General features: G+C 46.2%; 1 protein-coding gene across 2 annotated transcripts in view; it reads right to left on the bottom strand.

Annotated features, from left to right (window-relative positions):
- PLXNB1 (plexin B1) overlaps nucleotides 1-18,355 on the bottom strand; it is an 82,091-nt gene that overhangs the window by 25,479 nt on the left and 38,257 nt on the right. For both annotated transcript variants that reach the window (XM_055709353.1, XM_055709354.1), the window contains 10 exons: nucleotides 14,673-15,816; nucleotides 9,858-10,040; nucleotides 9,308-9,436; nucleotides 7,419-7,519; nucleotides 6,607-6,739; nucleotides 5,749-5,905; nucleotides 2,805-2,913; nucleotides 2,604-2,712; nucleotides 1,120-1,977; nucleotides 553-678 (listed from right to left, as the gene is read on the bottom strand). In XM_055709353.1, coding sequence (XP_055565328.1) covers nucleotides 553-678; nucleotides 1,120-1,977; nucleotides 2,604-2,712; nucleotides 2,805-2,913; nucleotides 5,749-5,905; nucleotides 6,607-6,739; nucleotides 7,419-7,519; nucleotides 9,308-9,436; nucleotides 9,858-10,040; nucleotides 14,673-15,806 — 3,039 coding nt within the window. In that variant the 5' untranslated portion in view covers nucleotides 15,807-15,816. The remainder of the gene's footprint in view (nucleotides 1-552; nucleotides 679-1,119; nucleotides 1,978-2,603; nucleotides 2,713-2,804; nucleotides 2,914-5,748; nucleotides 5,906-6,606; nucleotides 6,740-7,418; nucleotides 7,520-9,307; nucleotides 9,437-9,857; nucleotides 10,041-14,672; nucleotides 15,817-18,355) is intronic.

Here is an 18,355-nt window from a genome sequence, read left to right as displayed (position 1 = left end):
TTAACATATAAAGTAACAATTAGTTTGTGGGCTGCATGTTCTGAGGCAGTTCTACTCAATCAGTCTTCTGTCTTGAGAAGCAAAGAGAATTTTATCAGCGGCACACCCAAGAAACATAGTTTCCAAGGGTGGTTTTCCCCATTAGAGAAGTTTCAGGTATGACAGGAACAGCCACGTTAACGTGGGCATGCCAGAAAGGAAACAGATTACTTATTTAACTTATGGAGACACAATCAATCAGCAGAGATCCAGCAGGAAGTTATACCATCTACAGTGCAGCACAGGTGCAACAATCCAAACACATGCAGATCTTCTCCAGCAGGTTGGTGCACACCTGTACTCTGGGTAACCTCCTACCCCACCAGTAAATCCAGCTATGTTATTCTTTATTCACAGTAGGTCATTCCTCTTGATATTTCTGCAAACAGGAGAAACCTAGGCAGAGCCACAATCATGTCTTACACGTATTTTTAGCAGTGCAGCGGACAGGTTGCCCAAACAGAGCTCTGCATTAACACAGTTTCTCAGTGCCGATGGCCTTGAGGTGACTACCTGGTAGAGGTGGAAATTCTTTCCCAGCAGAGTTATCTTCCTTGCCACGTTGACTGGAAACAGTGAAGATCCCTGGATTCCCTGCACACAAGGACATGCATCTGGACCCCAGCTAAGCTCTTCATTCTGAAAACAAACACAGGTCTTTAGAGAAAGAGACCTCCGTGGCTCTGATACAGGGAATCAAAACCTAACACACTGACAGAGAAACAAGCACTGCCTGAACAAAGACACAGCTGTGCCTTCTTTACCATGAAGTTACAAGAAAACAATGCAAGAGCCCCAAAGAGGCAAACAGAAAGCGTGAATATGCTGGACATCACAGCAGCTGCCACTTTCAGGTCAGCAGCATTTCTACAGGACCTGGGAACTTTGCACACATTTTTCTTCCTCAGGCTGCCTCTTCTCAGTCTGGACATAACAGCGGTCAGCTTCTACACTGGCAGAGGATTCTACACTGTCAATAAGCACCACCTCTCCTGTGCGCTGAAATACTAGACCAGCAATCCGTATGAAAATTTCAAAGCGTTACAGCCTTAGACTGAATTTCACAGCACCGCAACTTACCTCCTCCCAAAACTCAGGGGCATCATACTGATAGTCGAGGTCAGGGTGGAGGATCCTGGGGAAGTCAGGGACATCCCTCTCTGAAGAATCGCCATCACCCGACAGCAGAGTAGAAGCAGAGAAGGGAGATGTGTCATTCTCAGCCTGCAGGAAATCCATCCAGTCCTCTGTGTCCTGGAGCTCTGTGCCTTCCTCCAGCAGCCAGTCTGGGGGAGCTGATGGTGGGAGCTCTGAAGCAGGTAGTTCAGTTCCCAGCAGTGCGGGAGAGTCCGAGGCAGCGGGGCCCCTCGGCACCTGGCTGGGGGTCTGGGGAGATGGGATGGCAGACGTCAGTGCCTCTGTGCTGGGAAAAGAACTCGGAGGCCACTTGAAACCAGTGACGTGAGGGGAAGGTGTTACTGCTGCTGCAGATGTGTGCAGAGGACTACCCACTAGGGTGGTGGGTGGGTCGGTGTGCTGCGGCTCCCGGCCAGTGGCTGGCCCTTCGGTGGGCAAAGCTGCGTGATCCATGTTTTTGGATGGGCTGGCAAGGACAGATGCAGCAGGAGAAGTTGTCTCCGGCACAGTGACAGCAGGTTTGTCTGCTGGTGGTGGCAGAGGGGATTCTGTGACAGCCTGGAGAGAGGCTGCTTCAGTTGAGAGAGTCAAGTATGTATAGCTGAGGGTTTCTGTAGGCTTAGTTGTCATATCCAAGGCTGTGGAGAGCGTGACAAGGTTGGGCTCCGTGGGGGGCACAGCGCTTGGTACCGCATGCACAGGGGGAGTGACGGGTTTTGTGGCCATGTTTGAGGCTGTGGTAGAGGACTTGGTGAGGGGAGCTGCTGAAGAAGGAAACACACTTGAGGTTGGGATCTGCGCCTAGAGAAAAACAATACAGTGGGGTGAGAAGAGAGAAACAACCAGAATAAAACCCAAGCAGAAAAACACTCCATGTTATTTCCTGTAGCAGTGTTCACAAGAGGCTGCTTCACCCTCTGGATTTCAGTGAGAGCCACATCTCATACCACCTTGTCTTGGGATGGGTCTGGGGAATGCTCACAGTGCACAAGATCCAGCAACATCCCCTCTTCCCACAGATGCCTGCACTCACCTCTCCTCTGAGGGAGGCCTGCGCCTGCCTGACTTCATCCCCCACAAAACTGCAAGATGACCAGTGGCAGCCACAAACTGGGCATCTGTTCCACCTCCCCACACGCAGCCTCCCTGCCAGCTTGCTCTTGTCCCCCGCTTTGAAAACACAGGCTGGATAACACCAGGAGAAGTGTGACCTCCTTCATCTGATGGCACTGCCCCCAAAACCTAGCAAGACCCTGTAGCATCAGGGATGTAGAAGCTTCTGTCACTCCAAGGTGAGGCTTTGTGCCAACAGCTCGCTTCCTTGCTTGACGTGACTAACAGATGCTATTTTACCCGAGGAGAGATCCGATTCACTGCAACTCGCTGAGGCTGTTATAGCACATATGTCTAGGAGTGAGGAGACGCACCCTTTCATTGTAGATAATTGTTCCTTCCTCACAGGCTGCTTTGTGGGTGCAGAGGTGCTGCTGGATACACCAGTTACATCCCCAGAGACTGCTCACACACTTCTGGCACCTGGAACAATGATAGAAAAGCAGCTGCTAAGACAACCCAGAAGGGACAGCCACCCTCCCTATAACTACAGACAACAAAAAGCAAGTGCTCACGGTGCCGATTTCCACATCAGGGCCACTGCAGCACAGTCATAGAAAGAGAAGTCCACAGAAGCAATGAAGATGTCATGGAAACGCACTACGAGCTTTATGGTGACATGATCTGAAAACGAAAATAAAAATTTCTTAGCAATGGAGCCACTAGAAGTCTGTCATACTGTTAAGTGACACAGCTTGCTTGAGAAAAGATACTGTCAAACATGGAGACAGATTCCTTTCCATGCTCCTAGCATCTCAATCACTGCATTATCCTACGGACACTAAAAACAGGTTGGACAAGTTTGTCAGGAGTAGTTTATGACAGCTCTTGCCAACCCATGGGACTAGTCTGAAGATCCCTCCATCTTTATCTTCTGCAATTCCACTGTCACCTCTGTATTAGAGGAAGACATACTATTCCAGGCTCAAAGCTGATTGCTTTCCTTTGTCATCTAAAGGAAAACCAAACCCTTAGAACTGACATGCCCTTCCACATACTGCTTCACCTTGAGAGCTTTGTTCTATGTCCAGACTAAGTGAGTCAGTGAAGAGATTTAGAAGACCTGTAATCTCACTTGCAATGACTGAAGGCTTATCTGCTTTAAATCTAGGTCTCATGTCAAGTACAAGCCTCAGGACAGCCCAGTTCTCTTTAGGAAGAGACTATCACTGTTTTCTGAAAGACCAAATAGCTGCAGAGATGGTCAAAACTTACTGCAGCTGACAGCATGAGCCTGAAGGAGATACTCTGCATATGACAGTAGTAAACCAGCTAATTAATCTTGTTCCAGACAAATGCCTCCAACTCTAGAGTTGGGTATTAGTTCTCCAAATAATGGGAACATATTGCATGCTCTGCTCAGCTCCAAGAGCTGTGATTTCTCCAAGACAGCTTGCTATAAAAATAAGTGACAAGAAGCTTGTCCATCATTCATCTCACAGAATTCAGACCTCCTCTTGCAAACAAGCTCTACTGACCACAAAACAATTAACATGACTGGTGACGGATCAGTCAGGCCTAAGCTGGGCTCCTTACAGAATGATAAGTGCAGCAGTATGCTAGTAAAACAGCTGATGATGAGGTGTGTATGAAAACCCACAAACAGAAGAAAATAAGAGTATCATATGCAGCTGGAGGCAGGAGTCACTGCAGTACTGTCACCACTGTCATAGAGGAGATTGCATGTGGCAGTGGTGGAAGGGCTAACACCTCCTAAGATTTCATGGTTATGACACCATATTTATAAATATTCCTTTCTCCAAAAAGGCCATTACTTCCCATGACTGCCAATAACGCTATTCAACAGCACAGAAGGTGAGGTCAAGCACTGGCAAATTCAGAGCAAGAGTTTCTGCTATCGACTTGAAGCTCAACAGCTTAAAGTGACAGATGAGCTGGTATGCAACCTTTAAAACAAAGCTGAAAAAACGCAAATATTTTAGTAAGCTGGGAAAAGTATTATAAGTAGGAATAGGAAAGTGCCAGTATCTAAGGCCCTGATGAGACCTCATTTAAAAAACAGTCTATGATTCTGGTTACCAGCTTCAAATTCATCTTAGCAGAGCAAGGAAGCCATGCAAAGCAGGGTTAGCAATACAGCGAAGGCGAGAGGAAGGCAAAGGAAAAGTTGACACAGTTAACATGGCAGAACTCTGCACTAAGAATGCCTGGCCGTTCACCGCGTGGGAGAAGAGCTGTGGAAGCAAAAGGACAACACAAATAGATCAAACGGACACAAACCATCCATGAGCAAGTTCAGGCTCATAAATAAAAACGGAAGCAATTTGTTAAACCTCAGAGATGCAATATGAAAGTAACAAAGGCAAAGCATTTATGGAGTCTTGAAATAAAAGCAAGACTGGCCTGTGAAGGAGTAAATAGGAGTATCTGAAGCCTGGAATAGTAAGAACTAGACTATGGCTTTAGCTACACTGATTTTTCACAACTGTGCTTAAATTGAAGCCCATATTTGCAGAGCTAAACAGGGAAGCCAATCCTGCACACTCTGCCTGTAGTGGCAGTGCAGAAAGCCCTTTCCTTCTGTGCCTGACCACCCTGAATGGAGACCTGGCTGGCTTGTTCCAGACAAAAGCAGTGTGAAAGCCAGACAGGATAATACTGTAAATAACATTGAAAATGAAGGAGTTTGAGATTGCATGAGTGTGTTAGCTGGGTTCTGCTGTCATGTTATGTCCACGGAGATTGCTTCAGACCTACTAGCTATTGCATACTTGCACAGAAAATCTGTTTAGCCACTTAGGTGAACTATGTGGAATGCTTCCCAGCTGGCACCTGCCTTTTACTAGAGATGAACAAGCTCTTTGAAGAGATCAGCTCATCAAAGCTCACACTGACAGGCTGGGTAAAATCCAATGCAAAGACTACAACCTGAGAACTCTCCGGGTTCTTTAGAGTGGCCAATTAGCAGTACTTAGCCAGTTATTGTTCACAGTAATAGAAGCCTGACTATGTATTTTCTGAGGTTGTGCTGCATTATGGAGTAATTTCTAACTCTGAGGACTGTGGGTCTCTTGCCTTTCCTTACATGTACTTCCTTCTCCCACTACTACATGGATTTTAAGAAGGCTTGCATTTTGTTTGATTTAAATAATGAAGCAGTATTTAGGAGAGATCTCTCTCCAGATTTATGACAAACCAGCCAAACCACTCTAGACTGCATTTCAGATCATGTTCAGATTTGCATATAACCCTTCAAGCAGGATCTCCTTTCCAACTGCCAGAATTTGGCATTGGAATTTGGCAACAGCCCAAAACAGCACAGGATGTGTGTGACACACAAGTAGACAGCACACATATTATGAAGAATGAAATGAACACCTGCTGACAGACCACATACATTCGTGGCTGTTAATCCTGGCAATCTGATGGACCTACAACATACTTTCTCCCAACAATGTTATCAGAGCTATCATGCTCCATTTAAAGCATTTCACTGACCTGCTCCTGTTGGCAAAGCTGGTGCTTGGCTGGGATCTGGAGAAGGACACATGATTCCTGACTCTGTCAGGACTGCTGGGCTTTCATAATCTTCAAAGTAACATGAGTAAAATTCTTCCTCACGCAGGGAAGGTAAGTCCGAGATAGCCAAGAATATCTACCAATTCAGTAACATCCGGTAAATAATTTGCCCTCTAACACATTCTTCTTTATTTCATCTGATTTTCTTGTTCTATTTTTTTCAAAGTAAGAGCCCCATAAAGTAGTTATCTACATATGCACTCATTTTCCTATAATGCCTCCTAGGACTGACGGTTCCATTCATCATCTCTTGCCATTCACAAACTGAACTTGGCATCCACCAAGCAACTGGCAACTTCCCCCTTTGCCCAAGTCTCTAGCAAAAGACAGGTTCTTGCCACCTCCTGACACAATGTCAGACTTCAAAACACCGCAGCACCTTCTTAGCTTTTCTGCCAGCTCTCAGATGTCAAACTGAAGCTATAATTTTGGGTAGCTCCTTTCAGATCCTCCTGACAGCAAGTGTCAAAAACACTGTGAAGCCACAGACGTGGGCACCTTGTAGATACTAAGCCAAGGAGGGACCCCACCCCAGCAGCCACCAAATACTCCAGAATACCCAGTAACTCTGAGCAGGCAAGGGCATTTAGTTTTATGGGGAAGAAATTCCCTCCTGGTACAGCCAAGCTGTTAAGTCCCTTATGCGAGGCAGACATATGCTTGAAGGCTCAGTGATTCAGTGCCCCACTGAAAGCAACAGGAGGACTGGTGACTCCTCAGAGTTTGCAGGGGACTTTCTACATGCTGGGGCATCATCGGAGGATCATCACCACTTACATTTCTCTTTTCCTCTCTGCTGATATTGGCTGGAGTTAGCGACTGGACAGAGAGACACTGCTGTGTAGAGTTAAAGCTCCAGAGCCACTGCTCGCTCAACCTGGACCGCAGGCACTCAGAGCGACGGCTGCACCTGCAGGGAAATAGCAAGAATCCCTGTGAGATCTGTGCAGCCTAGCAGGACATGTTCGGCTTCCAGGCTGACACTGGCTCTCTGAAGCCTTGCTAGAGCCTTGGGGAAGCTGCTACACAAGCCATGAAGTTCCAGCCTCCCACCATCTTCAATAACAGGATGAACTGTTGCCAAAACATAGACGGGTAGGCACTGCTTGGGATTCAAGGGTCACAAACTTGTTCCTATGGCATTCTACAGGGAGACAAAGCCAGCAAGCAGACAGACGCGCTGGAATAAAACCAAGTCTCAGTAAGCAACATCAGTAGAGGAGCAAGAAGTGAAAGAGTGCACTAAATAAGAGTGTGACACCAGAAGAAGAGGTAAGATAGTTTCTCTGTGTTTTAAATGAGACAGTCTGAGCTGCAGCCAGACTAAAACCAGGCTGAAATCCACTGCACAGGAGCATCGTGAGTGGTGGCCAAAGACCCAAAAAACAATTAAAACATACCCTTGTGTGCAACTGTGACTGCTGGTGGTGTTTCAGGGAGGTAGACAGAGGAATGGTAAGTTAGAGAGAATATCTCATAAAGGAAGTAAAAATAAATTAAATCCAGGCACACAGACATTCGGGACTAGAGGCAATCCCTAAGCACTATCCCTCCAAAATCCTTGCAGGTGAAAAAGGGATCTATCTTACCGTCCCTGAAGGACACACCAGCCACAGTAGGGATCTTTCAGTGCCAGACAGGATTCGCAGTCCAAGTACAGGGAACATTCTAGTATGGGAACTTTTACCACCTGTCAGAGAAAGAAATGAATGAAAACACAGCACACACAACACCACCCCTAGGGTCTATGGCTTCTTCTGCCTAACTAGCAAGTCCCATCACCTTCATGCTCACTGAAACAACTTCTTAATCCCCAAGAAAAATGCAACAAGTTTCCAGAGCCCAAATGAATTGCAATTTCACATATTAGTGAAAAACATGAGGCTGTACAGAGGCACCGAGGTAAGCAAAGTGTATGGTTATTAATGGGTTATCTGTGACACTTCTTGCAAGAAGGAGACTTTATTTAGCGATAAAACTACTTTAACAAAATGGATCAAAGAACAGCAAACAAACTGAATATATTCACTCTTGTGCTTTTCTGGACTCTGTCATTGGAGATCATCTCTCTTGACACATAGGCGGGTGAAGCTGGAGACAGCATGAGGCCCTGAACGCACCTGCACTACAGCCCAGCTCTGTCTGGCAGAACTATCATTTTGACTGAAAGTAGACCAAGAAGCTTTGATCAACGTGGAACAAAAGCCTTCTGCCATCTGGGGGTAAGTTTCACTTGCAAAACACTTCTGCTTTAACTTACTATCCTTGCTGATTTCAGCCTCTTGCCCTCTCTTTAATCTGCTACTACACTTCAGCTACTACATTGTCAGTTACTTTAAAATACCAACTTCTAATCCCCAACCTATTACTTTTGCTAAGTACATGATGTAATTTGCATTTTTTAAATCGACAGAACAATTACTGGTAAGGATATATTTCAGATTTCCCTAATCTTCTTCCACTCACCGATTTTAACTCCTCCTTTGAAGTGTTACAAAATTTCTGAGAATCTCGAAGTGCACTGGGGGCGATGAAAGGAAGCAGTGGTTTTGCAGCATGCTCTCATTTTTTGTTTGTTCTTTACTTTGGAGTAACTCAAGGGTTGTTTTTCCTTTGCTAGGAGGATCCTTTTCTTTTCAGCTCAAGGAGCTGATACGAGTGGTATTGTACAAATCCTCTCAAATGAAGTATCCATAGCTGGATTTCCTACTCTGCAGACACCAATATCCCAAGAGCCTGAGGCATTGCAATGCTTTTTCTCCTCCAGCTGCCACTGGGCACAAATAGAATTACCGAAAGCAGGAGAAGAGGGAAAGATGCCTCACATGGTTCTTTATACAGCTTGATTTCATCTGCAAGACTGTTTTTATATACCCAGCCAGAGCACACCTCTGCTATCTCAAGACATTTCTCACACATTTCTGCTTTTTGTAGGTTACATGCCTACAGAAGAACAGCTTAATCTTTTAACTGATTAAAACCAGAAGTGCCACAGTTTTAATTACACAAAATCTCCCTTTTCTCTTTTTAATGTTTTGTAAAGCCATGAAAGGTCACATTACTTGTGAACCCAAAAGGCTCACATTCTTCTGCTCAGATGGAGATGCAAACTGTTGTCCAAACAGTTCCTGCTCAACACAGAAGAACCCAGGAATTTGCACTCTCTTGTCTTCATGCCAATAGAGTAGCCTTTTATAGCCTGCAGTTCACATTCCTCCATCACCGCTGATACAGCCTGACTGACTTGGGGAAACGCACATCCTAACAGGCACAGTTTAGGGTAACAAGGCTTTCTCCAGGCTTCCTCCAGCTTTTGCAAAAAGCCAGCCCCCATCCCTGTAAGCTGGACTGGCAGGCAGCTGCTGCCCAGCACAGGCTTGGCTATACAGTTTCTTCTGCCTCCCCCACTCCCCTCAGTAGCTTGTCTGGACCTCAAATGCTTTCAGCTCTTCTGCAGAACGGATTTTATCGCTCTTACCATTGACTGGGTCATGACAAAGAGGTGCTCCTGCAACTGGTCAAACAGCAGGTCTCCACTCACGATGCTATTTAACTGGATAGCTAAGGAAGCGTATATATGTGCATCTCCCATTGCTCCTAAGTACACCTGCAAGAGAGTCACAGTTGTATGCAGGCAAAGTGTCACAGCAGGAGTTGAGGGGCACCCATCCTACCTCAGGAATAAGCTGGAACCACTGCTGTGTGCAAGGATTTCAACCTCCCACCAAAATCTCAATGCAGTGACCTCAGTCACGTGAAGCACGTGTGTAGCAACACCTGCGGAAGCCACGTAGGACGCACCAGCCCTCAACGCTGGCTACAGATGTAACCAAAAGCAACGTGACCACTATTTGGGGCACTTACACTCTCAACAGTCAGTACAGTGTGAGAAGAGACCATCTGACAGTAATGATCTTTAGTAGGAACCTGACTTCCCAAGGGACAAGAGAAACTGCCTTTTTTCCCACTTTTATGCGCATCCCTGCTTAGTTTTAACCTCTTTGCTTCCTGTTGCATCCAGATCATACCTTGTGCAGTCTCCCTCTGCTGTCTCCCAGAAAAGCAATGGTGTGGCCATCTTCCACATTCACTGCCACAGCTGTCAGACGGCCCTCTCTTTTCTCCAGCAGTGGGGCTGCTTCCAAGGGTACCCGGCTGGCCATAGGGCTGGGAGTGTGGTCAGAGCCACAGGGGTATGCATACAGGGTGTCCTTTTATGGGGAGTGGAAAGAACAAGGAAATAAATACAAAAAAATGGATACAACGAACATTAGCACTCCCCACCATCCCCTTCCACCCAAATTCCTTGAGCAGGTGCTCCAGCAGTGAATTCAGCTTTGAAGCCCTCTAAGCTGAGTAAAAAAAAAAAATCCAAGCTTTTAATACTTAGTTTAGGTACGTTGGCTATTTGTACCCTCACAAAATCCTGCAGACATTTTAGCACAGCCATTCAGCATCAGTAATGAAATGCTTTAGAACTCTACTAAACTCTTAAGGTCCTCAAAAAACATTACTGGCTACACACTGCCATGATACAGCTTTGGGGAAAATTCACTGTATTTTAAAACAAAAAGATGAGAACTCCTGCTTCCAGTGCAAAACCATCTGGTCACAAGCATTGCCTCCAACAATTTGCATAGTTTTGTTGTATCACCTACAGAATCTAAGCCTGAAGAATCCCAAAGCATCAAGACATACATTAAGACAGGGTGAAGCACAACTTGCTCCGAAGAACTTACTATGCTTAAAAATAAAAAAAAAATGCTTAAAAAAAAGCGCATACAACCAGGGACCCACAAAAAGTCAAAACAAGAGTCATCTCCGCACACTGCTTCCACTCTTCTGAGTCTGATGAGATTTCTGAAGATTAGCTCTACAGCACTATGACCAGTCATCCTTCCGTTCCAGTTCGGTCCCTCCCAGTCCCACCAAACCTTCACTTTGAATTCTAAAGGAGAATGAAATAATGCCAACTTATTTATTATTTGTATGTGTAGAGAGAAGATAACTCTGTTATGATTCATCTTTTTCCTAAATAACAAACTCAGTCTTGTCTAGGATAGTTCCTCTGTTACTTTATCTTTCTTGATGCCTTGTTCTGCATCCACTTTAATTTTACAGTACTCTTTTGTAGACTGAATGCAGGCTTGTTCACCCAACAATTATTATTAAAACCATCATTTTTTAATCGATCAGTGGCTTGTCTTCAAACAACGCGACTTGTGCAAACTAATGATTTTCATAATGAAATCCCTTACGGATAACATTTTCACCTCCCTCTCCAGTCCCTTACTAATTACTTTTACAAAACTGCATGTGGAGCAGAGGTACCAACTGCACAGTTCGCATGGACTACAGCTCCCTCTCTTGCCTCGGGCAGCGTGGCTGAATTTAGACTCCTCGTGAGCAAGGTTACGTATTCCTTCCATCTGATGTCCGTGGCTTTGCATTTGGCAGCACTGAGCTGCACGGTACCATCCAGCACCAGGCAATGGAGCCACCCCCACCAGAGGTCAGCGATAATGACACAGCGTGGCATTCTTGAGGCATCTGCTTATCACCTCTCGCCAACCCCATGGAAGATCTGATCCTTTTTCCTCCCTCTCCTCCCATTTCTTGGGGGTGGGTGTGGATCTTGGGGTTTGGGGTTTTTTTGGTTGGTTGGTTTTTTTATAATACTTGAACTGCTTCCCGGAGAAAGTAAAAACGATCAGGAGCTTTTGACAAAGTCTATGGAAGCCTTACAGTAAAATATATTTAACCTGCTGACCTCTACTCACTTTTGAATGTACTGCTGTCTTAGTGGGCATGCAAGGCTTGACACGGCGATTTCACGGAAGAAACCATGCCAGTCAGACTAGCACTACTTTCATTCTGATGCTTTACTGTTTTCCTTGCAAATACTAATTCAACTGATTTTCTGCATACTAGGTGTAAGGCTCTGACTTAAAACCTCAGAGGTGGTTATAACTTTTAATGATTGTTAGCTTTTACCATCCTCCAAGCTATCACTAATTTTTAGTGACAGATACACATTTCTTATCAGCCCTGTCATTTGATTCTAAAGCTTCTTACAACTGCCTTCTTGTAACTTAAACACGTCTATTTCTCCAGTTGTCCAGTTCCTATAAGATTTATTAGGAAATGGGCCACAGCCAAATTTCCATACTCAAAAGCATCAAGTGTTTATTTTGAACGGGATTCTAGCTATCTTTGCAACCTTTGCATCATTTCAGACAAACGCTGGAGCCTACTGAGGTTGATTCTTCAAAGTTTGCTTAAAAAAACCACGTACAAGTCAGAAATAGTCGTACCCCAATTGTGCTCAGCACTGTGTGTGATGCCAAGGGCAAGTCACTTCACACCCAAGATTTATCTATCATAAATCAACGCGACCTGCGCGAGCTCTCCCAGCAGTGGCACAGCCTGCCCGTGGCCTCGCAGGGACTGTCTGCAGGGCAGTTGATCACAGTCAAGAGCCGAAACGTGTTCCATTCTACAGTACTAAGACCACGATAACTGTATGAAGTGTTTATGTAAATTTACACAGAAGCTGTTTGAATTGTTTTCAGTGAATAACATCTTGGCAACGTTGCAGAAAATACACCTCAGGGATCATCCAACATCCTACTGTGATGGTGCAAGTTTGGATGAAGCCACTACTGCAAATTTTGGTGCACACTTCCTACACTGCATAGCTAGGAAGCAACAATAGGACAAATCTATATCTACGCATGAAAAGGACTGAAAGCTCATTGCAAATGTATGCTACATACCTTCAGAACTACACCCACAGAAGATACGCAGCCTTCCCAAGCCTTGCAGAAACATGTTTCACACTTCCAATTATCAAGTCACTAACAGCAACTAGAGTCACCTGCATCTCAAGACTAATGAATCTCCAGAAAACTGAACAAATTCACTGGTTCTGAAACTCTTATAAAAACAAGTATTTTCTTCCCAGCTGAAGAGATTGTATTGAACTGTAAATCTCAGCCTCTCCTGATGGGCTAAAAATTGGAGGCAGTACTAACTAGGGAAAAGGGCATACATGTGCACAGGCTGGTTTGAAGGCAGAAAAACGTGAAATTAATTAGCATTATGCTTACATACAGCACAAGCTGCCACCATTGAAACTGAGTTAAAACTGTTCCTGCATAAAATGCTCATTGACAGCCACTTCCACTCAGCACTGAATGGAGCAGGCTGGAGTTGGCACAGACCCTTACGTGTTGTTAGATACAATCTTAATGACAACCGCTACCTTGTACTGAATGCTGAAGGATAAAGTTTGTTAGGACATTTACATATCATTGGACACACTTGTTAATAAGATGCCACACTTTAGTCAGTCCATTACTGCCAAACTGTGCAGCTGGGATGCTGGGATCATGCGCCAGCAATCACATAGCAGAGACTGGCCTTTTTCTCCCACCCTGTACAGCCACTTGTCCACTGGACCAAATGGTACAGACGGACTCACGTTTTGAATGAAGGATTTTTCTAAACTGCTCATGCTCATCTGACATTAAACCCCCTCTCAAGCTGCTCTAAAAATCACCTGTGACAATTCCTTCCACATTGCCCCACGATGGACACATAGGGCATGGTTAGGAAGTAGCGTGAAACGGGACATCAAGCTGGGCAGGCTCTTGCTTCCCAGCTCTTATGTACTCCTCCTGACCTTACGCTCATCCTGCTCTAAATCTGCTTTTTACCCTTCCCTTGTCCCACAAATATTCTACAGTCAGCTTCAGCTACTAAAAGGCAAACCATAATTTTAAGACTGGGTTTGGGCCACACATCCAACCCCCGAATCTTCCACAGCTCTGTGGTACCACTTTGCTCTTTGTAGCACAAAGCTGGGAAGAAGCAATTATCTTGACAGACTGTTCTATAGAAGGAAGACAAAAGATAACAACATGCTGTTCTGCTAAGGACTAGCAACGCCCTTGGTGAACACAGGATACTCACAACCACAGAGCCTCGTGCCGGGACACTGCATCCAGCACTGCCCCAGGAGAATGCTGATGCTCTGCGTTTGTGTCACTGTCCCCGATATGGCAGCACCAGTCAGTGTGGCTGACAGACTGCAAGGATTCAGGGTCACAGCCACTTTCGTTCACATTTTTATCCTGCAACATCCCATCATGCCTTTGTCACAGAATTTAAAGAAGGATTATCACCTCTTACAGCTCTGGAGACAAAAAGCAGCCAGGTCAGGAAAAGGTCGTCCTTGGGCAGAAAATTCTGCAGGACTAACGCAGTCTATAGGAAATCAGGATTTTTGTTGACACTTGTTTTTGCTTATGTTCTTTCTTGTTCCCAAGTGCCTTGCAGGAAGCCATTGTGAGGTGCACCTCACCATAAGCAACGGGGACCGAGCACATGCTTAAATTCCCTTGCCAATACACAGTTGCACATGCACATACTCCTTTCCTTCCCTGCAGTGCAGACCAGGAGATGAAGATGCTGATAAAAACAACCCGTACTGCTCCTTCAGTGCTCTTGCCTGGTACTACCATCAGACTGGCCTCAGGACCAGGTCACACCAGACGCTCTCCCCATTGTCACACAGAGTCCATCTCCCTCTGCAAGGAAACCTGCTCACGTGGGGCAGAGAGTTGCAGCAGCAATGAGGCAGACCATACTTCAACAGGACACAATGGTTCTTGCACTGCATCGCTGCAGTAGCAATGAAACAGCCCGAGCCCAAAAGCTTTTAACCCAAATAGATTTCAACATCCATCTGTGGGGAAACAGACTGATTTTGGGAACACAAAGCAACACAAGAACATGCTGAAGACTACTCCTTACCCTGGCAAAGGCACAAAGCCACTTACCGCTGGCAGCTGGACACAGTTGGAACTGACATCGTATTCAATATATGCCACTTCTGTCCCTTCTTCTGACTTCCCATCTCTCATGTAGCAAACATCCCTAGTCCAGTTGGTCAGGCGATCCACCTCCTCCATTGCGTAGACACAGAGCGCAGACTCCTCGCTCAGTCTGCCAGAAGAAGCTTGCCAGGCAGAGAAGGCTGCAAAGAGCACTTCTCCCTCGGTGTATAGCTGCCCCTGGGCCAGACCTTTTCCCGGCCGGGTGACATAGGCTGCTTGCAGGAGGCTGTACGTATTGGCTTTGCCCTGGCAGAGCAGAGGTAACTCCACATAGGAGTAATAATGAGAGTCATCCAGGCAGATTCGCGAGATGTAGGTCTTGTACTCACGTGACTGAGATTTGAGGTCCCGACGGTAGAATAGGAAATAGACACTCGAGCGGTAAGTGAAGGATTTAATGAAATGGTGGTTGTACTCTGAGAGCCGGCCCACAGCCAGTTTTGCTGTTTCTTCATAGGAGAAAATAGAGTGAGAGTCTGTCGCTTGAACATCCCCTCCGTGGGCCCTGAGATTTCGGGTAGTGATGGGAGGAATCCCTCCTCCAACTCCCCGGCTAGTGTACCCTCGTCCCACAAACAGCAAGGGGACTTCATCCTTTGAGTAGGCTATAAGTCCCACAGTGGTGATATTGGGATCATTGGCAGCAACGTACTGAGTGTCTCCGGGGCTCTCTGGTCGGAAGAGGACATGGTCGATGGACGTGAGGCTCCTCTTCTCACAGATTCCCTGGTGCACGCTGCCACACACGATAAGCTCCTTCTGCACTGCATTCACTAGCAGCAGCTTGTTGTGATTGTCGGTGTGGTGTGCCTGAGGGCACTCCAGCTTTGAGACCGGGGGCAGGCAATCTTTGCTGTCCAGAACTGGTCCAGTTTGAACCACATTCTTCATCAGCAGGTCAGACGTCAGCTGAAAGAGAAAGTTGGTGGCTCCCAAGTAAATGGTCCCAGATTCCAAGTCCATAGACAGGTGAAGGAATTTCGTAGCGTTGTGCGAGAACGTGACATACTGCAGTCCCTGTGGAATTGCTGCTCCCAAGAAACAGAGAACAGGAAGGAGGAACGTTCCCAGAGGCATGGTAAACACTCTGCAAGAGAGGAAAGGCTGTTAACTCCTTAGAAACCAGGAGTGAAAGTTAACACTCAAAATCTTTCAACAGTACTCTTACGATGAGAGGTGGGCAAAGAGGACATGCATAACCATAGGAAGCGGAGAGCTAGACACAAAGAGCCAACACAGGACACTTGCAGAAACACCAACAGAGGCACCTGCAGCAGTATCAGAGACTTCAGTCATCTCCACACCAAGAAGATAGGCACAGCTTCTTCAGGAGAAGCTGCAATACTGCTAGTCATGTTCTTGGGGGCTTTCCCAGAGGCTGCTGGTTGGTACACTGGGGAAAGCTTCTCTTCACAAGCCCAGGACTTGTAATAGACTTGCTGATCAACAGTCCAAAGCAGAGGTTCATCAATCCAGGGATATAACCTAAGGAGAAAGGTCCTACCTACGCTATGACAGAGGGTGCTTCAAACACTGAAGCTGTTCACTGTTCTTGCAGCATCATAAAAAGTCACTAACCCAACTCCTGCACAACTCTTCCCTATGATGCTACATTGGAAGTTCTCCAGGACAGGACCACATTCCTACAGCAGCCAGCACACCACGCACATTGTTAATGTGCAACACCACAGTAAAACAAACACTGTCCAAGACAAACACAACCTGCAGAACCATTGTTTAAATAAACTGTCGCTGGGATCCAATTCAGAGCCAACTAATAACCCCTTTGCTCCGTATTTGATTTTAGATACCATAATGAATCCCTCTCTTCCTTACTGCTTATGGCTACCAACAGCCTCTTTTAGGTCTAAGGCTCTTCCACTAGTGCTTCAGAAGAAACCTTCCCATGTCATCTCTGCCACTGAGCATCACCCACCCGAGCAGCATCTGGGTGCCAGGGTGAGGTCTCCAAAATGTGAACCATAGCAGCCCCCAGCCACCCCCTGGGGCCACTAGCCTGCCCCCAGCCCTGCCAAGCCAGCGGCCCCTGCGGGCCCCCATCTCCCTGGGCAATTAAGTGGCATGTCCAGGCAAGGAGGAGACCACCTTATCCGGCTCACTTGTTAACTGCACCCTGGGGGAGAAGCCCTTTGCTGGCACTTGTCTCTCCACAGCACCTCTACCAGTACTGTAAAAGGTGATTTAAACATGCCAGCTCTGTGGACAATGCTCCATTCCTTCCCTGTCCCATGCCTCAAAGTGCAGGCAAGGCCAGATGGGGTGGGTGTTAGACAGACCCAGGGAACCACCAGACCTGTTCTGCTTCTTTCCAGAGGATCTTTAGATCAGCCCCTCTTGAAATCTACTGTAACCCACCCAAGCCATGCCACAGATGGGAACAGCTGTCCTGAACAGCACGGAGAATCCCATAGCATGGTGGAAACGCGGTAATAAGTACCTGCAACATTTAGATTAATGTTTTCCCCACAGAGAAAGGGCAGCGGCTGCAAGTATTCATAATTTACTATGAGTACCACCTTATTTGAATTGAGAAGTAGGTGGTGATGCAGCTGTGAATCCCTTCCCCCCCCCTCCCTCTTGGAGAAAAGATATCAAAGTTACACACAGCTACACAGAACTCAAGCTGGGGCAGAGGCTCAGAGCTGATGTGTACAGTATCTCCTCCAGAACTGGCCTGTAATCTGCTGTGCTCATTTTAGCAACTCAGCTCCTCAGGGGTGATGTTAATTTTGTAGTTAAAGCTAAGGAAACTATCATCGCTTCCCTCGTCCAGCATCATCCTCCCTGGATCTTCTGGGCAAGCTCAAAATGCTATTAGCACAGAAATGCCCAGAACACAGAGGTGGAAAAAGACCTGCAGCATTTCAAGAGAAGGACTACCCCAGCATTTACTACAGGGCTTAACCAATTTGGGTCGCAAACCTATCACACAAACTGTGTCTTATACGCAATCTGTACAACATCCAGCACAGCACGCAGAAAACACAGTAGCAGTGGTGAGAACAGTAACTGTAAGACTCTAGATCCATCGTTTATTTCACAGCTATTGCAAAAAAACAGAAAACCCACAAAAGTCTGCTTTCCAGCTCCTTTGTCAGTAAAACTGGCATCGTTGCCCTACCAAAAGACCAGCTGAGAGGATTAGTCTACTTGTGAAATCCAGCGGATGGAAGGTATTATAAACACAACACATTATTAAATATAGGCTTTGTGAAGCTCTGGAAAAGCTCCACTTCCCATGGTTATTGTAGGTAAGTAGGTAGCACTGTCAGGATATACCCGCACGCAGGAATGCTGGCCCTAGGCTGGCAGCTTTCCCCCAGAGCACACAGCCGCCAATTCACACCGTACCAGCACTGTGTTTAGGTTACGTGCACACTAGGGCTTTTGTTTGCCCTGATAATGGACACTTAGTACTCTCAGTGCTACAACCACACTCTGCTTCACCCAGATTTGCAAACAATGCTGAACCAGCCTTGGAGTCTCTCTCTTCCAGGGTGGTGAGAGAGCATGTTGTAGCACCTGACAGAGGTCCTTGTGGTGTGACAGATGGTATCTGTGAAGTCTGATGAGGGATATTTATAAAGCCAGCAAGTAGATACATG

This window comes from Falco cherrug, chromosome 4 (assembly GCF_023634085.1).
Source record: "Falco cherrug isolate bFalChe1 chromosome 4, bFalChe1.pri, whole genome shotgun sequence".
NCBI lineage: Eukaryota > Metazoa > Chordata > Aves > Falconiformes > Falconidae > Falco > Falco cherrug.
This window is presented reverse-complemented; position numbering and strand designations above follow the sequence as displayed.